Genomic DNA, 19289 nt, shown 5'->3' on the forward strand with positions numbered 1-19289 from the left:
CTACCTTATCTGATGATTATTTGCAGTTTTTCTCATACTTCTTGTCCTTGTCTCCATGTTACTCCCTTGCAGGAAGAGAGGCACAGTACTTTTTGGAGGCGGGGGAATTGAACTTCCAACACAGAATGATTACATTCTTGTTGTGTGCTCAGTACTTAATCAAGATCAGCTGTTCTTCTGCTTGTTCTGGTAAATCTTTTGGATTTTGTTTCTTAACTTTTGTTTTCTGAACTGCTCTCTCTCTCTCTCTCTCTCTCTCTCTCTCTCTCTCTCACACACACACACACACACACACACACACACACACACACACACACACACAGTTGCATTTCATCATACGGCAATTGATATTTAGGGCTATCACCACTTCTCACTTCCTGAGAATAAGCCAATAAAAACAAAAGATATAAAAAAAATTAGGACTAATTTTCATTACAAGAATTATTATGAGAAATATGTTGCATTTCATTATACTGCAATTGATACTTGGGGCTGTCATCACTTCTCGCTTCCCATTTTCTACTTGTGTCTCTTCAGTCACTCTCCTTCCTGGAGCAATGTAAGGATAGTGCCTTGGAAAGAGGTTATAAGATGAAAATCAACAGAAGTAAAGCAACTCAAATTAAATCAGGTGATGGTGAGGAACAAAATTATTTTTTCCACTGGGGCAGCAGAATAACTGATGATGGCCAAAGCAAAGACAATACAAAGTGCAGACTGGAAATTACGAGAAAAGCATTTCTGAAAAAGATAAATTTATTAATCTCTCATATAAATTAGGAAGTTGTTCTTTAATATATTTCTCTGGAGTGTAAAAATCTGTGGACAATAAATGAAACAGATGAGAGAAGAACAGAAATTTTTGAAAAGTTGTTTTAAAGATGAATGCTGAAGATCAGATGGGTTAACTGATGAAGAGGTAATGAGCTGGAATGGAAAGAAACAAAATTTATGGTGCAACATGACTAAAAGAAGGAACTGATTGATGGGACACATCCTGCCATGTTTTTGCAGGTAGCCTCTCTTCCTTCTCGCTTATGGAGGTCACTTCAAAATTAGTTTTGGCCACATGTTGCAACTCAACATTTCTAAATGAGCAAGCCACAATCGCCATTTGTTTCTATTGTGTCAATTATCCTCTTGGCCACTATCTTTTATTGTATTATTCCTCACATGGTCCAGCGTCAAATTCCCCCAACTTCCAAATGCAAGTACCTATTTTTCCTGCCTCTTACGAGTAGCCTGCAGTTAACATGAATTTTTGTTAGGTACATATGTTGTATTTTCCAGTTTTAAGTAAAGAATGAAGCACTGATGATGGCAGTTTGCTGTAACATGTTTCAGCAGTAAGAAGATTAGTTCTCTGTATTGCAAGGTGAACCTAAGTCTCTAATGTAGTCTGCAGACATGGTTACTATTACAGCATCAAGAACTAAATGATAACTTTTTACAAGAGAAATACGTTAATTCAGTCCTTTGATAATGAGTATCAGTTCAGACAATCATCATCATCATCATCAACATGGCAGACATAAACAGTTCATCAAAATTCATTAAGCACAACATAAGCACCATAACAGTCTAGTCAAACTATCACCATTCAACCTAACCTAGACCTCTGAGTATGCTCAATCCATGTATTGGCATAACCCACACTCTGAAAAAGAACATAGACGCAAAACAAATAGTGTTTTATAAATATCTCACATTCTCAGCTGGAGAGCAATCAATGAATTCAATGTAGAGACAGCTTCAGATATGAGGTTTTTATTGCATTTATTCAGAAACAGTTTCTCACTAAGAGATGGGGTGTTGTTTCATACTGTAACTATAAGACCACTGCCCTAAGTGCCTGTCTCTAGCTAAATCCACACACAAAAAAAAACTGTATTCTAAGCTGGACAAAGCTTTACAAAACAGTGACAATAATTTTGTGGTTTTGTCCTAACACAGGAATGTAAACGTATAATGTACGTTAGTAGTTCCGTACCTGCCATTTTTCTCACTTGTAAGTCCTTATATCCCTGTGCGCTTTTTCTGTGTATTTCTCTATAAAGCCAGCAAGTGTTATAGAATCTCTCTGCAAATTATTACAGTAGCACACCTCAATAATCACACTGCTCAATTGTTACCTAGACATTACACGACATCATAATCATCGATAAACCAAATTCATACCACTGGAAAATTGTCTTCCATTATTTCTCTGCTTCAGATATCACAGTATTATCACCACACACGAAAAACGTGTGTGTGTGTGTGTGTGTGTGTGTGTGTGTGTGTGTGTGTGTGTGTGTGTGTGTTCACTGTGAAACATGTAAGTGTCCACCCCAAATTATTAACCTAGACTCAAGGTTACGGTGTATTCCTTCTGATATCCATTACTGTAATGTGCCAAGATGCTATTACTTTTATGCCATTTACTGTTTATTGATATATGCATTACAATTAAAAAGATATGTAAAACGGCACTATAACTGGAAATTTCAATATGTCTATTGTGAGATGAAAAGTGTAATACATGATATTACAAGTTGTAAATGTAGGCATTCGGCCATAGTCCTATAAAGTGAACAATTCTCATACTAGAGAATTGGTAGACGTATGCTGCTTGATACTTTATTTTACTCAAAGACTTCTTTGAGTAAACAACCAGCTGTCAAGCATGAATTTCTATGACTGTCAAAGCAATAAAAAACATACAGGGTGATTCAAAAAGAATACCACAACTTTAGGAATTTAAAACTCTGCAACGACAAAAGGCAGAGCTAAGCACTATCTGTCGGCAAATTAAGGGAGCTATAAAGTTTCATTTAGTTGTACATTTGTTCGCTTGAGGCGCTGTTGACTAGGCGTCAGCGTCAGTTGATGCTAAGATGGCGACCGCTCAACAGAAAGCTTTTTGTGTTATTGAGTACGGCAGAAGTGAATCGACGACAGTTGTTCAGTGTGCATTTCGAACGAAGTATGGTGTTAAACCTCCTGATAGGTGGTGTATTAAACGTTGGTATAAACAGTTTACAGAGAATGGGTGTTTGTGCAAAGGGAAAAGTTCTGGACGGCCGAGAACGAGTGATGAAAATGTAGCACACATCCAGCAAGCATTTGTTCGCAGCCCAGGAAAATCGACTCGCAGAGCTAGCAAAGAGCTGCAAATTCCACAATCAACTGTATGGAGAGTCCTACGAAAAAGGTTAGTTATGAAACCTTATCATCTGAAATTGGTTCAAGCACTGTCTGCAGCTGATAAGATTAAAAGAATCGATTTCTGTGATTTTATCCTTGCTCAAATGGAAACAGATGAATCTTTCATTTCAAAGACTGTGTTTAGTGATGAAGCAACTTTCCACACTAACGGGAAAGTCAACCGTCACAATGTCTGTATATGGGGCACTGAGAATCTGCGGGAAACAACTCAGTATGAACGTGACTCGCCTAAGGTGAACGTTTTCTGTGCCATTTCAGCCAATAAAGTTTTTGGTCCCTTTTTCTTCGAAGGTGCTACTGTAACTGGACTACAGTATCTGGAGATGTTAGAGAATTGGCTGTTCCCTCAGCTCGAACAAGAAGCACAACAATTCATATTTCAGCAGGATGGAGCGCCACCACATTGGCACTTATCTGTCCGTAACTACCTGAACGTCAACTACCCGAGGCGATGGATCGGCCGCCAGGCAGCCCGTGACAGAGCACTTCATCACTGGCCTCCAAGAAGCCCTGATCTTACCCCCTGCGATTTTTTCTTATGGGGGTATGTTAAGGATATGGTGTTTCGGCCACCTCTCCCAGCCACCATTGATGATTTGAAACGAGAAATAACAGCAGCTATCCAAACTGTTACGCCTGATATGCTACAGAGAGTGTGGAACGAGTTGGAGTATCGGGTTGATATTGCTCGTGTGTCTGGAGGGGGCCATATTGAACATCTCTGAACTTGTTTTTGAGTGAAAAAAAAACCTTTTTAAATACTCTTTGTAATGATGTATAACAGAAGGTTATATTATGTTTCTTTCATTAAATACACATTTTTAAAGTTGTGGTATTCTTTTTGAATCACCCTGTATTATAATATGTAACAGGATAGATAAAAAACCTACTGATAAAGTGGTGGCACAACACACACATAAAAGACTGTTGTGATTGGCAAGCTTTAGGAGCCAGTGACTCCTCCTTCAGGCAGAAGGGTTGAAGGGGAAGCAAGAAGGGTGAAGGAAAAGGACTGCACAGGTCTTGGATAGATTTTGGGAAAGACACCCAGAACTGCAGCTCAGGGGAGACTTACCATGACAAGGAAAGACTGATTGTTGGGGACTACATCAAATGAGATTTGAAAACCTGAGAGCTTAAAGATGGAAGACAGGGTAATATGTAAGACAGATTACTACTAAACCATCGTGCACAAGTTAATAAGAGTGACAAGCTAAGTGCATTGTACGTAACACAGATGGGAGGGGCTGATGAAAAATAGACGGGAAAGACACTAAAAGACGTAGAAAACTAAAACGGAGTGAAGCAAAGAGTAGTTACAGTGAAGAAAAGATGAGTGGGTGGTGAGAACCAAGGACATGTTGTAGTGCTAGTTCCCACCTGCAGAGTTCTGAAAAACCGGTGTCCGAGGGAAGAATCTAGATGGTGTATGTGGTGAAACAGGTGCCGAGGTCACGAATGTCATGTTGTAGAGCATGCTCTGCAACAGGATATTGCGAGTTGCCAGTATACACCCTCTGCCTACGCCCATTCATCCTAATTGATAATTTGGTGGTAGTCATGCCAATCAGTATATCTCATCCAATGCAGTCTTCCTTTCTCATCCTGTATGGTAAGTTCTCCCTGACTGTGGTTCTGGGTGACTTTCCCGAAATCTACCCCTTTTCCTTGACCTCTCCAGTCTTTCCCTCACCCTTCTTCCTTCCCCTTCAACCCTTCTGCCCAAAGAAGGAGCCACTGGCTCCAAAAGCTTGCCAAGTACAACAGCTCTTCATATGTGTGTTCTGCCGCAACTTGATGAGTAGATTTTTATCTATACAATAAAATATAAAGTAGCATACTGTCTACCAACTCTTTGCATAATGTCCTACTGGGACATGATACATGAACAGGTCCCACAACAGAAAAGAAAGAACAATTCTCATATTGTTATTTAGATTGTGTCCCATTTAAGTCACTCATTTAGCCTGTAACAAATGTTTAATGTTAACTGCCTTACTGGAAATAATTTTTCTTATCTTAAGAATTGATGAAATATTTTTTCCTAGTGTATTTTCCATTTTATATGGCTCAAATTGCACCAAATTCCATTTTAAATGATTCACATTGCATTCTCTCAAATACTGTTACATATACATTTATAAAAATCCTACAAAACATTTATTATTATTCATGAGACTGTTGCCATCTGGTGGTCCTTCTCTGTATTACTCTGTTAGCCTGACTGGTATGTGGTAGTATGTAGCCGGCACCAACCCAGACCTCTGCTGCAATTCTTGATATGCCACACTTGTATGGCTCAGCCTCTCGATGAGGTCTGTCTCGCATGAGGACACAGTTATACTTTTCAATGTTCTACTGTCTTTTTATAATAATGTACTGTTATCTCAGGCATATAGTGGAATTAATCTGTATACTTGTTATAACAACTAACATAAAGGTAACTGTGCTTCATTTCAAATTCATAGCCAATTACGACAGTACAAAAACAAACATGTAGTTCATCGCACTGCAGGATTTCATAATCTGTACACTGTGCACACGTCAAGAACAAATTACGTGAAATTGTTAATTTATGATAACAGCTACAAAACTGTAAATATTTTTCTTACTTTTGCACCATTTCAGATCTGAATATGGGAGCTTAGTCCCGTCGAAACTATAATCCAGTGTACCTACATGTGATCAAGGCAATAAAAACTTCATTATCTGAAGCTTTCTTTACATTGAAATAGTGTTTTCTTCACTTTCTTTTTGTTTACATGTGATATCATGTGCCACATCGTTACAGCTCAGAAGTCTCATTTGGTATCGCTGGGTTCAACTACCTCAGAGCAGCTCATCAGAACTGGTGGCAAGGTGGCAGACTCTATTCTCAAGATGTGCCTACGGTGTTGCAGATGAGGCGGCGTTGTGCACAGTGGGTGTGGGCATGGCTATGCGTGTGGACGGCAGCGGCAACAGCGATGCCGCCACCTGCACTGCCCGGCAAGCGGGATGTGTTCGTATCACGTGGCTGGGGGGCCGGCGGAATGCCCTTCAGTGTGCTCTACCTACCCGCACCTGTCCTGCCTGCAGGCGAGCCGCAGCCACAGTCAGAACAGCCTGTGTCACAGGTAATAGTGCTGCAATACCCACCATAACTGCTGGTCTCTGACCTATAGTAAGTTCCAATCCTATAGTTTCAGAGCAACTCACTATTGACATTTCTGAAAACTGTACACTGTTGTTGATGTAGTCTTTAGTCTGAAAATGATTCTGATTCATCTTTCTGCACCGGTCTACCCTGTGCAAGGCTCTTCATCTTTCCATGCCTATAGCAACCTACATCTGCTTCCTGCAGTCAACCTTGGTCACTCTCGTCAATTTTAAACCCCCCCTCCCCCCCCCCCTCCCCCATGCACACACGCACGCCCACACACACACACACACACACACACACACACACACACACACAGGCGCGCGTGCACGCTTAAAAAATGGTTCAAATGGCTCTGAGCACTATGGGACTTAACATCTATGGTCATCAGTCCCCTAGAACTTAGAACTACTTAAACCTAACTAACCTAAGGACATCACACAACACCCAGTCATCACGAGGCAGAGAAAATCCCTGACCCCGCTGGGAATCGAACCCGGGAACCCGGGCACGGGAAACGAGAACGCTACCGCACGACCGCGAGCTGCGGACGTGCACGCTTCCCTCTGTTATCAAATTAACTGCTCCTTGATGCCTCAGGATGTGCCCTATCAATTGGTCCCTTCTTTTAGTCAAGTTGCACCATGAATTTTGTTTCTTCCCAATCCCATTTAGTATTGTCTGTTTGTTGTCCACATGTCACTTCCATAAATGCTACACTCCAGACAAATATATTCAGGAAAGGCTTCCTAATTTATATTAGATGTTAAAAAAATTCTCTTTTTCAGAAACACTTTTCTTGCTACTGCCAGTTTGCATTTTGTACTGTCTTCTCTCTGCTGTCATTAGTTATTTTGCTGCCCCAATAGAAAAGCTTGTCTACTACTGTTAGGGTCTCATTCCATTTCATAATTTTGCTCCCTGAGCATAGCCTAATTTGAGTACATTCAATTACTCTCATTTATGTTGATGTTCATGTTATAACTTCTTTTCAAGACACTATCCATTACTTTACACTGACCTCACATCACCTTTGGCAACTCACAGAATATCACAATCTCATCAGCAAAAATTTTCAATTCTCTTCTCTGTGAACTTTAATTCCCTTTCCAAATTTGTCCTTGGTTCTTTTACTGTTACCTACCGCATTGCTTCATGTCCCTGGACTCATGTACCTGTAGTTTGGTTTCTGTACAAGTTGAAGATAGCCTTTTTATACAGACATATGAATTGCACTGATCGTGATTTTTATATGCTTCCATGTGTAAATATTTAGCTGGTGGTTGGTTACGTTGAACACCAAAGAACGCGAACTAGAGTAGTGCATGGTTCCTACAACTACTAATGGGCAGAATGTGTTTTAGCAACTGTCAATAGAAATTTATCTAAGAGTTTCTCTCTCTATTGCACCATAAATCCAATAAGATAATGAGATGATTATTTTCTGTAAATTCCAGGGCAGTGCCTTTCTACACACAGGCTGTCCCAAAGCCTTAAGGTTAAAATTATACAGATGGGAGAAAATCCTAAACTTATTATTATTTTAAGAGCAGGAACCAGTAAGTGGAAATGAGTATTTCAGGTGGTTAAAGGTCTTAAATGAGCAATGCATATCAGATGTGAATTTTATATTGTTTGTATACTGTAAGAGACTGCTGCTTGCTGCATCGATGTCTATAGTGCTACTGTGGGAAACAACACACAAAGAGTCTACATCTACATCTACATCTACATCTACATTTAACTCTACATTTATACTACACAAGCCACCCAACGGTGTGTGGCGGAGGGCACCTTACGTGCCACTGTCATTACCTCCGTTTCCTGTTCCAGTCGCGTATGGTCCGCAGGAAGAACAACTGCCGGAAAGCCTCCGTGCGCACTCGAATCTCTCCAATTTTACATTCTTGATCTCCTCGGGAGGTATAAGTAGGGGAAAGCAATATATTCGATACCTCATCCAGAAACGCACCCTCTCGAAACCTGGACAGCAAGCTACACCACGATGCAGAGAGCCTCTCTTGCAGAGTCTGCCACTTGAGTTTGCTAAACATCTCCGTAACGCTATCACGCTTACCAAATAACCCTGTGACGAAACGCGCCACTCTTCTTTGGATCTTCTCTATCTCCTCTGTCATCCCGACCTGGTACGGACCCCACACTGATGAGCAATACTCAAGCATAGGTTGAACAAGTGTTTTGTAAGCCACCTCCTTTCTCCTTTGTTGATGGACTACATTTTCTAAGGACTCTCCCATTCAATCTCAACCTGGCACCCGCCTTACCAACAATTAATTTTATATGATCATTCCACTTCAAATCGTTCCGCATGCATACTTCCAGATATTTTACAGAAGTAACTGCTACCAGTGTTTGTTCCGCTATCATATAATCATACAATAAAGGATCCTTCTTTCTATGTATTCGCAATACATTACATTTGTCTATGTTAAGGGTCAGTTGTCACTCCCTGCACCAAGTCCCTATCCGCTGCAGTCTGTGATGTGTCCACAATGAAGTTTGCCACTGTTTGCAGTTCATGATCAACTGTCAATGATAGAGCATTACATGTATTTAATGTACAGTGCAGCAGAATTTAGTGTTCAGATTGATGAACAAAAGTACAATACGAGTTTCACAACAAATGTTATGTTAATTGGAAGAAAATTATCCCCACAGATATATACTTTGAAGAAACTGGGTCTTCAAGTGGCAGAAATTTGCATAAATCTGCCACAAGAAGTATTATTTGCAAAGCATAATTTGAGGAGGTGCATCTGGCAGAAGATTCATGAATAATGCCATCAATTGTGCCTGTGAAATGTACAATTCAAGAACACAGCATACTTTTCACAGTATATATAAGTGACTTAGTAGATAGCATTGGAAATTCCACGAGACTTTTCGCAAATGATGCTGTTCTATATAGAAAGGTCCTACGCTAGAAAATTGTAGCAAAAGGCAAGAGGACCTGCACAGGATCAACGCTTGGTGCAGGGAGTGACAACTGAACCTAAACATAAATAAAATTAATGTATTGCACACACACAGACAGAAAGACTCTTTATAGTGTGATTACATGATTACAGAACAATTACTGGAAGCAGTTACTTCCATAAAATATCTAACATTATCCATACAGAGTAATTTGAAGTGGAACAACCACATAAGATTAATAGTGGGTAAGGCAAATATTAAATTGAGATTTATTGGGAGAATCCTTAGAAAATGTAGTCCATTAACAGACGATTTAGCTTACAAAACTGTCATTCGACCAATACCTCAATACTGCTCACCAGTTGTGATCCATACCATACAGGTTTGATAAAGGAAATAGAGAAGAAAAAAAGAACAGTGGTATGTTTCATTACAGGTTCATTTGCTAAGTGCGAAAGCATTATGGAAATGCTCAGCCAATTCCCATGGCAGATGCTACATGAGAGGTGTTCTGCATCATTGTGTGGTTTACTTTTAAATTGCAGAGAGCGTACGTTACTACAGAAGAATCAACCAATACGCTGCTTCCTCCGAAATATATAAGGAACTATGAAGATAAATTAGAGATATTCGAGACAACACAGACACTTACCAGCAATTATTTCTCCTGCAAACCATTCTTAACTGAAACAGGGAGGGGGAAAAGTGACACAGGTACACAAAGTACCCTCTTTCACACACTGTAAGGTGGTTTGTAGAGTACAGATGTAGATGTAGATGGAGTGCTGGAGGAGCTGCAATTATAACACAAAGTACCCTCTTTCACACACTGTAAGGTGGTTTGTAGAGTACAGATGTAGATGTAGATGGAGTGCTGGAGGAGCAGCAATTATAACCTTACTGTACAAATGTGTGCAAGCAATGAGGCCAGATGGTTCTGAACCAGAACTCAGTTCTGACAATGGACTGTGTAACAATGTATGCATCAAGACCGGTGAATGTCACTTTTAATTGGTACCATGTTACACGCTACAAACTGTTTACATCTATATGCAGTTCCAGCCATTAGTTCTTTATCTGAAGGTACTCAGTTTATGGTTCCCTCTTTCCATATAGTTTCGACCTAAGAGTTGAGAGACATTTTATGTGACGGTTATTCAGAGAGTGAGGTCCAAATCACCATATAGCTTGTCAAATGTCACATGAACACTGAAATATGCATGCGCACTTACTTCTGGCATGCCTTACTCATCAAATGACATCATTTTCATTGGTGTTGTCACAGTGTGCTGTTTACAGTGTCAGTTCAAAATGTTTAAAACAATCAATCCACCTGCTGACTGGGAAACACAGTCAAGTGATTCAGTTTCTGACAGCAACAAACTTTGCAGTAGCAGAAATTCATCAACAGATAAGTGAGGTGTATGGCCCGAATGCAATACGTAACAGCAAACTGCATAAGTGGGTAAAAACTTTCAAGGACAGACAGAAAAATGTCCACGATGAACCGTGATCATGCCAACCATCAGTGATATCAGAAGATTTGGTCAAAACCATAGACTAAAAGTTTCGTGAAGACTGGTAATTCAAAATTTCAACTTTAGCACTGGATTTTCCAATTTTGGGCGGAACAACTTTGCACAAAAATTGTCTCTGAAAACTTGCAATTTCACAAATTGTGCCCACAATAAGTTTCCAGGCTGCTTACTGAGAAACATGAAATGAGAATAATGGCTTGTGCTCTTGATTTTTGGCCCTATATTGCAAGGAAGGCAACCAGTTTTTAGAGAACACTGTCATAGGGGAGGTGACATGAGTTTTTCACATGGCCACAGAATCTAAATGTCAGGGAACACAATGACATCACTCAACAACACCAGTCATAGAGAAGGCCAAGCAGACATTCTCAGTAGGCAAGGATATGGCAACTGTGTTCTGGAATAGCCATGTGGAGTCTTGTTAGTCGAATTTATGCAGCAAGGGACAACAATAAATGCAGCCGCTTACTGCACGACCCTGACTAAACTTCAATGTGCAATACAGAATAAGCGACTTGGCCTCCTGATGTCTGGAGTTTCATTGCTGCATGACAATGCTGCCATTCACACTCAAAATTTGGTCAGATCTTTTGAGTGCTAACAGATTGTCCACCCACCATACAGTCCAGACTTGGCACCGAGCAACTTTCACTTGTTCCACTACCTAAGTGAAAGTAGTAGTTAAAGAGTGGTTATCCTTACAGGTGGCAGATGTCTATGACACAAAAGCTTGTAGAATGTTATGACAAATGTTTAAACAAATCTGGAAACTACGTAGAAAAATAGAGAAACCAGCAAGGAATTAAATAAAAACTGTTTATTGAAAAGATTTGTGATGATTCATGTTTTTTTAAGAAATTGGACCTTACTTTCCAAATAACCCTTGCTGCTCATACTAGTATCTCATTCTTCACCTGAGGAAGTGATAAATAACAATGGCTGTGGTGGAATGATATTATTATTATTTTTTTTTTTTTTTTTTTTTTTTTTTTTTTTTTTTTTTTTTTTTTTTTTTGGGGGGGTGGCAGGAAGGGGGAGGGGGCTCATGCATATAGCGAACAGAAAAGGAATGACATTAATCAGAATGTATTGTAAACTAGAGTAACATCAAATCAATGCATAAACAACACATTTGTGGCATGACAACTTGGAAGAAAAACAAGTCTAAGAGTTCTTGGAACATTTAAACTCTATCCACCCTAATTAAAGTTCATGGTGGAACTTGAAAAAGAGGGCCAGGCCACTTCTGGGAACAGCCTAATAAAAAATTCATGGTGGAACTTGAAAAAAGTGACCAGATACCTTTTCTCAATATATTAGTTACGAGAAAACCAGACGGATCCCTGGGTCACAACATATACAGAAAACCACACAGACTGTCCTCAATCTTCACGCCTCAAGTCATCACTGTCATCAAAAAGACATTAGGTACTATAGACTCTTGTTACATAGAACACCAACACAGACTAGGAGAGTCACACTGAAGAATTACTTACAAAGAATATGCACTCAGATCGTCAACCTAAGTGGGCACTGTTATCAAAATCAAGGATGGCTGAAAAAGAGGTTGAAACCAACACACAAAAAGAGAAGCCAAGAATTGCTCATCTACTTCATACTGGCCCAATATCTGGAGAGGTTGGTGGGCTCCTACAGAACCATGCATCCAGGGTATTCTGCTCCTGTTGAGTAGTATAGAAAGTCTTATTCCCAATATTAAAGATGATCTAGATCTCCGAAAGTTCAATGCGTACCACATTCCATGTGAAAGTGGCCTGTCTTACCTGGGGCAGACTATTACGACAGTTGAGGGGAGACGTAATGAACAACAACAAACCCAGTTAAAACAACAACACAAATCAGCATCACCGATCAATGCCTCCAATATAAGTGTAAGTAAGGAGGCTATTAACAAATTATCTGCAATAGCATCTTCATTATTTGGTTCAAGTAGTGGGACGTTATCATAATGTCTCATCCCAGATACCAACATTAATAGTGCATTGCTGAGGCAAAGTTGGACAGGAACTGGACCTTCCCAATCACTGAAAAAATTGTTGCATGATGGATTATTACAAGTAGGACGAGCTATCGAGGTTTCATCATGTCTCATAATGCAGCTCAGAAAATCGTTCATTAGTTTTTCACAATGCACCAGAATCGTCTGTGCCAAAACCAACAAATCTAGCGTATTATCTTCAATCATCAGTTTTGGTAGGCAGCTTGTGCACAGTCCCTGAAACTATATTTGTTTGTAATTATTTCATGGGGAACAATTCTTGTCTCTTTGAGGCAATATTCACAAAGTGCACTGACACTTAAATGAATGTTGGTTCAGTGTGTTTCTTCATCTTTTCAAAAAATGTCATCTGAGAGTAAATATGGCTTGCTTTCCACTACTCCTTTTATTATTATCACCACCACCTCAAAATTTGGTGCCAAGTTTTGAGTGTTCATGTTGTTGTGGTCTTCAGTCCTGAGACTGGTTCGATGTAGCTCTCCATGCTACTCTATCCTGTGCAAGCTTCTTCATCTCCCAGTACCTACTGCAACCTACATCCTTCTCAATCTGCTTAGTGTATTCATCTCTTGGTCTCCCTCTACGATTTTTACCCTCCACGCTGCCCTCCAATACTAAATTGGTGATCCCTGGATGCCTCAGAACATGTCCTACCAACCGATCCCTTCTTCTAGTCAAGTTGTGCCACAAACTTCTCTTCTCCCCAATTCTATTCAATACCTCCTCATTAGGTATGTGATCTACCCATCTAATCTTCAGCATTCTTCTGTAGCACCACATTTTGAAAGCTTCTATTCTCTTCTTGTCCAAACTATTTATCGTCCATATTTCACATCCATACATGGCTACACTCCATACAAATACTTTCAGAAACGACTCCCTGACACTTAAATCTATACTCGATGTTAACAAATTTCTCTTCTTCAGAAACACTTTCCTTGCCATTGCGAGTCTACATTTTATATCCTCTCTACTTTGACCATCATCAGCTATTTTGCTCCCCAAATAGCAAAACTCCTTTACCACTTTAAGTGTCTCATTTCCTAATCTAATTCCCTCAGCATCACCCGACTTAATTCGACTACATTCCATTATCCTCATTTTGCTTTTGTTGATGTTCCTCTTATATCCTCCTTTCACGACACTATCCATTCCGTTCAACTGCTCTTCTAAGTCCTTTGCTGTCTCTGACAGAATTACAATGTCATCGGCGAACCTCAAGGTTTTTATTTCTTCTCCATGGATTTTAATACCTACCCAAAATTTTTCTTTTGTTTCCTCCACTGCTTGCTCAATATACAGATTGAAAACATCGGGGAGAGTCTACAACCCTGTCTCACTCCCTTCCCAACCACTGCTTCCCTTTCATGTCCCTCGACTCTTACAACTGCCATCTGGTTTTTGTACAAATTATAAATAGCCTTTCGCTCCCTGCATTTCACCCCTGCCACCTTCAGAATTTGAAAGAGAGCATTCCAGCCAACATTGTCAAAAGCTTTCTCTAAGTCTACAAATGCTAGAAATGTAGGTTTGCCTTTCCTTAATCTAGCTTCTAAGATAAGTCGTAGGGTCAGTATTGTCTCACATGTTCCGATATTTCTACGGAATCCACACTGTTCTTCCCCAAGGTCGGCTTTTACTGGTTTTTCCATTTGTCTGTAAAGAATTTGCGTTAGTGTTTTGCAGCTGTGGCTTATTAAACTGATAGTTCGGTAATTTTCATATCTGTCAACACCTGCTTTCTTTGGGATTGGAATTATCATATTCCTCTTGAAGTCTGAGGGTATTTCACCTGTCTCATACATTTTGCTCACCAGATGGTAGAGTTTTGTCGGGACTGGTTCTCCCAAGGCTGTCAGTAGTTCTAATGGAATGTTGTCTACTCCCGGGGCCTTGTTTCGACTTAAGTCTTTCAGTGCTCTGTCAAACTCTTCACACATTATCATATCTCCCATTTCATCTTCATCTACATCCTCTTCCATTTCCATAATATTGTCTTCAAGTACATCACCCTTGTATAGACCTTCTATATACTCCATCCACCTTTCTGCTTTCCCTTCTTTGCTTAGAACTGGGTTTCCACCTGAGTTCTTGATATTCATACAAGTGGTTCTCTTTTCTCCAAAGGTCTCTTTAATTTTCCTGTAGGCAGTATCTATCTTACCCCTGGTGAGATAAGCCTCTACATCCTCACATTTGTCCTCCAGCCATCCCTGCTTAGCCCTTTTGCACTTCCTGTCGATATCATTTTTGAGACGTTTGTATCTCTTTTTGCCTGCTTCATTTACTGCATTTTTATATTTTCTCCTTTCATCAATTAAATTCAATATTTCTTCTGTTACCCAAGGATTTCTACTAGCCCTCATCTTTTTACCTACTTGATCCTCTGCTGCCTTCACTACTTCATCCCTCAAAGCTACCCATTGTTCTTCTACTGTATTTCTTTCCCCCATTCCTGTCAACTGTTCCATTATGCTCTCCCTGAAACTCTGTACAACCTCTGGTTTAGTCAGTTTATCCAGGTCCCACCTCCTTAAATTCCCACCTTTTTGCAGTTTCTTCAGTTTTAATTTACAGTTCATAACCAATATATTATGGTCAGAGGCCACATCTGCCCCTGGAAATGTCTTACTATTTAAAACCTGGTTCCTAAATCTCTGTCTTACCATTACATAATCTATCTGAAACCTGTCAGTATCGCCAGGCTTCTTCCATGTATACAACCTTCTTTTATGATTCTTTAACCAAGTGTTAGCTGTGATTAAGTTGTGCTCTGTGCAAAATTCTACCAGATGGCTTCCTCTTTCATTTCTTACCCCCAATCCATATTCACCTGCTACGTTTCCTTCTCTCCCTTTTCCTACTTCCGAATTCCAGTCACCCATGACTTTTAAATTTTTGTCTCCCTTCACTATCTTTTATTTCATCATCCATTTCTTCAATTTCTTCGTCATCTGCATAGCTAGTTGGCAGATAAACTTGTACTACTGTAGTAGGTGTGGGCTTCGTATCTATCTTGGCCACAATAATGCGTTCACTATGCTGTTTGTAGTAGCTTACCCGCATTCCTATTTTCCTATTCATTATTGAACCTACTCCTGCATTACCCCTATAATCCTTCTAAACTAAATAGTAATGAGTTGGCAATGAAATTCCGCACCTGCTTCCCCAATTATATGCATAACACAATATGCAATACAAATTCTGAATTTACCAGCATCTGGAATCAACAGTAGCCCATTGCATCCAAATTTCAGGCACCGGGGTGTTGCAACAAAGGTTGGTGAATTGTAGTAGATCATGTAGATGAAACTGCAGATCCATGAAGTGTAAAAATTTATTTTTCCTCCACATTCTTAGACTTTCGGATAGTGGCTGGGTGATGACTGGAAATTGTGCCCACTGAAGAATGTAAGGTTTCAAAACGAAATGACCGGCATATTTCATCCAACACACAATATTATGTTAGGGATACAGGATTCTAAAACACCTAACATGTATTTCATGCAATACACAGTATTATGTTATTTTATTGCAGAATATATCAAATAACTGAAACTACAACAGTGAAAAAAAGCCTGGTAGTGACTCATAATCAGGTAGGAGCAAAATTCTAAAATGTAATTAAGTCTGAGATGCCAAAAGAAACAAATACACTAAAAACTGCATGACTATGTTGAACAGGTGTCATAAGCACTGGAAAAGATCATTTTGGTTCTTTGGCATGTCAAACAAACAAAGAAGAAAAATTGCATGTAAAGGTTATTCTGTAGTTTCTTATGATTACGAACAGATATTCATTGCAAGAAAGCTGCTGAGATCAACAGAAATATGACCTTTTTATATTCCAACAGAAATTTGTTCTCAATGACATAACTGAAAGACACAAAGGTTCACATAGCTCCACTGTATCAGGTTAAATGAAATGGCTGTTTAACAAAATGTCACTCAAATGGCATTTGGTGTCTTTTTAGTCAATCACCATAGGCTAATAAGAAATTAATTTCAACAATATCAGGAATAACACAAATACAGAAACCCAGTCTTATTTACACAATATTCAATAATATGCACATTCATTCCATAGCACTGTACTTACATTAAGAGTGACTAAACATCCAAATCTAATCCATATTCACAATAACTACTCACCAATGTATGTTTGCTATAAAGCTAACTATTATTAAAGCCCACAACATTTTAATGTCTACAGGCACTTACATTTCCCAATGGAGCAGAGGAAGAGGACGATGAAACTGATATCCCAGAAATTGCTGAACAAGATGCCGGCCTACCTCAAACAGCTGCCTACCGTGCGATGGAGCTGCGTAATGCTAGGGAGCTCCTACAGCAACCACTATCCCGCAAGCACTATTCTGTCATACCTCAGCTGTTCGTATCTTACGGTTGGGGCCCACTTGGAAAATAAAACTGGAATTTTCATCCACTCTATTCCATTCTATACTCAAAAGCTCCAGTGTATGTGAATGAACTTATTTAACTAATACAATCAATTTTTGGCAAGTCTGTCAACTTATTCACTGAAATACATGTAATAAAATCACATAGAGAAGTGAGTCAATAAACAGCATCCCTGCTTACCTTATGTGCTTTCACAATAAAGTGTAGTTACTGGTACTGTGATTGCTGTATGAAATACAATGTGTAATGAATGGACTATTTCTGTGACCAAATTCACACCTACGTAAAGAGAAAATTAACCTCCTAATATTGCCTTACCCACAGGAAAATGATCAATTATTCAAAGTCTGTAAAAATTGGCTCCATGTTGGATTGTAAGGGATAAGAAGCATTACACAATTCACATACCAGTGTCCATGATTGATAAAAGCACACACGAGATCACTATTAAAACACAGAAAATGTACTGGCCTACATAAACATGGCACACCGAAAAGGGTAGCACACTCAAACAATGGAAGGTCTAGGATGGAACAGCAACAATATGAAAAGCATATTTTGCTACTCACCACAGCCACTGAGCTGCAGACAGGCACGATGTGAAGAAAGACAACCAAACATTTAAGCTTTCAGACAAAAAAGTCATACTTCCAGTGTAGATTGGCCTCAGCAGCTGGAGACTGTAGGTGTGTGTGTGTGTGTGTGTGTGTGTGTGTGTTTGCTTTTTCAGAAGGAGGACCTTCTAGTCCAAAAGCTTAAATTGTTTAGTAATGTTTTCATTGAGTCCATTTGCAGGTCATCAATGTAGTGAACAACAACTATGGCACACTGTAAAAATCGCTTACCTCAAGGTCCTCCAGGGGAACAAAAAATTGATTACCATGATGGAAAGCTTCACCGTGGCAAATAGTTTAACCTTCACACTTACAAACTTGAAAAGGGTTTAAATAGCCCGTATCAGCCAGCTTTGGTTAACCCGCATATGCTTTTACCAACATGTCATTTTACTAGTGATTAGAGAAACCTTCCACATTCCAGAGAAATACAGAGTATGGTATGTAATGTCCTGGCTATACCAGAGAACTAATTTATGTAGATTCTTACTATGTATCTGAAACAAATTTCTGCAACATTCTTTGAACATTCGTTTTCCTCACACCTAAACTAAGGAAACGAAGAAAACAATGTACACTGGCGGAAAAAAGTCCCAACACCAAAGGGATCTTTGCAAGATAAATGAAGAAATTTTGTAGGCATGTTTCTACATCTGAAAGATGAGGTCTGTTCAAATTTAGCAACAGTTGCATATGACTGGTGCTAGTAGTGCCACTATGAGAATGCAAATGAAGTTTGGTTTAAATATGCGCTGTAACTGTCATGAGTGTTAGCTACCTTTGTGATTGCTCATAGTGAGTTGATGTTAGTCAAGAATTCCTTTAAGAGAGGAAGGTATGTACCAATAACTCACTGAGTTTGAAAGAGGTCATGTAATAAGGTTACGAGGAGCTCGATGTTCCTTCTGCAATATTGCATGAAGACTTGGCGTGAATGTAGACACTGTACATGACTGCTGGCAGCATTGGTCACAGGAATGTACTGTTGCAAAAAGATAAAGTTCCAGATGACCATGTGGCACTATGGTGAAGGAAGACCACCGAGTTCAGCATTATGGTTGTGGTGCATTGTACTGGGGTCTGTCTGTAGCAGCGATTCGAGCAGCAGCTGGCTCAATAGTGACACAACAAATTGTTACAAATTGGTTACATCAAGGACAGCTCCGAGCCACACGCCCTGTAGCATGCACTCCGCTAACCCCAAACCAACACTGTTTCTGACATCACTGTTGTGAAACGAGAGCTCATTGGAGGGCAGAGTGAAGTTCTGTTGTGTTTTCTGATGAAAGCCAGTTCTGCCTGGCAGCCAGTAATAGCCTTGTATTGGTTAGCAGTAAGCCAGATAAGCACCTGCAGCCAAGCCAACTGTGGCCTCAACAGATTGAACATACACCTGGAGTTATGACATGGCG

At 39.7% G+C, this 19289-nt stretch overlaps 2 protein-coding genes across 3 annotated transcripts in view; one reads left to right on the forward strand and one right to left on the reverse strand.

The window, feature by feature from the left end:
* Positions 1 to 17485, forward strand: part of LOC124619500 — a 45548-nt gene extending 28063 nt beyond the window's left edge. The window contains exons 1-3 of one of the 2 annotated variants that reach the window (XM_047145921.1): positions 100 to 189; positions 6108 to 6323; positions 17055 to 17485. In XM_047145921.1, the coding sequence (XP_047001877.1) occupies positions 6108 to 6323; positions 17055 to 17270 (432 nt within the window). In that variant the 5' untranslated portion in view covers positions 100 to 189 and the 3' untranslated portion in view covers positions 17271 to 17485. Of the gene's footprint in view, positions 1 to 99; positions 190 to 6107; positions 6324 to 17054 lie in introns of those variants that run through there. The other variant, XM_047145920.1, reaches the window with a different exon arrangement.
* Positions 1 to 19289, reverse strand: part of LOC124620022 (RNA-binding protein 42-like) — a 346561-nt gene that overhangs the window by 170907 nt on the left and 156365 nt on the right.

The sequence above is a fragment of the Schistocerca americana genome, chromosome 6 (assembly GCF_021461395.2).
Source record: "Schistocerca americana isolate TAMUIC-IGC-003095 chromosome 6, iqSchAmer2.1, whole genome shotgun sequence".
NCBI classification, from domain to species: Eukaryota; Metazoa; Arthropoda; class Insecta; order Orthoptera; family Acrididae; genus Schistocerca; species Schistocerca americana.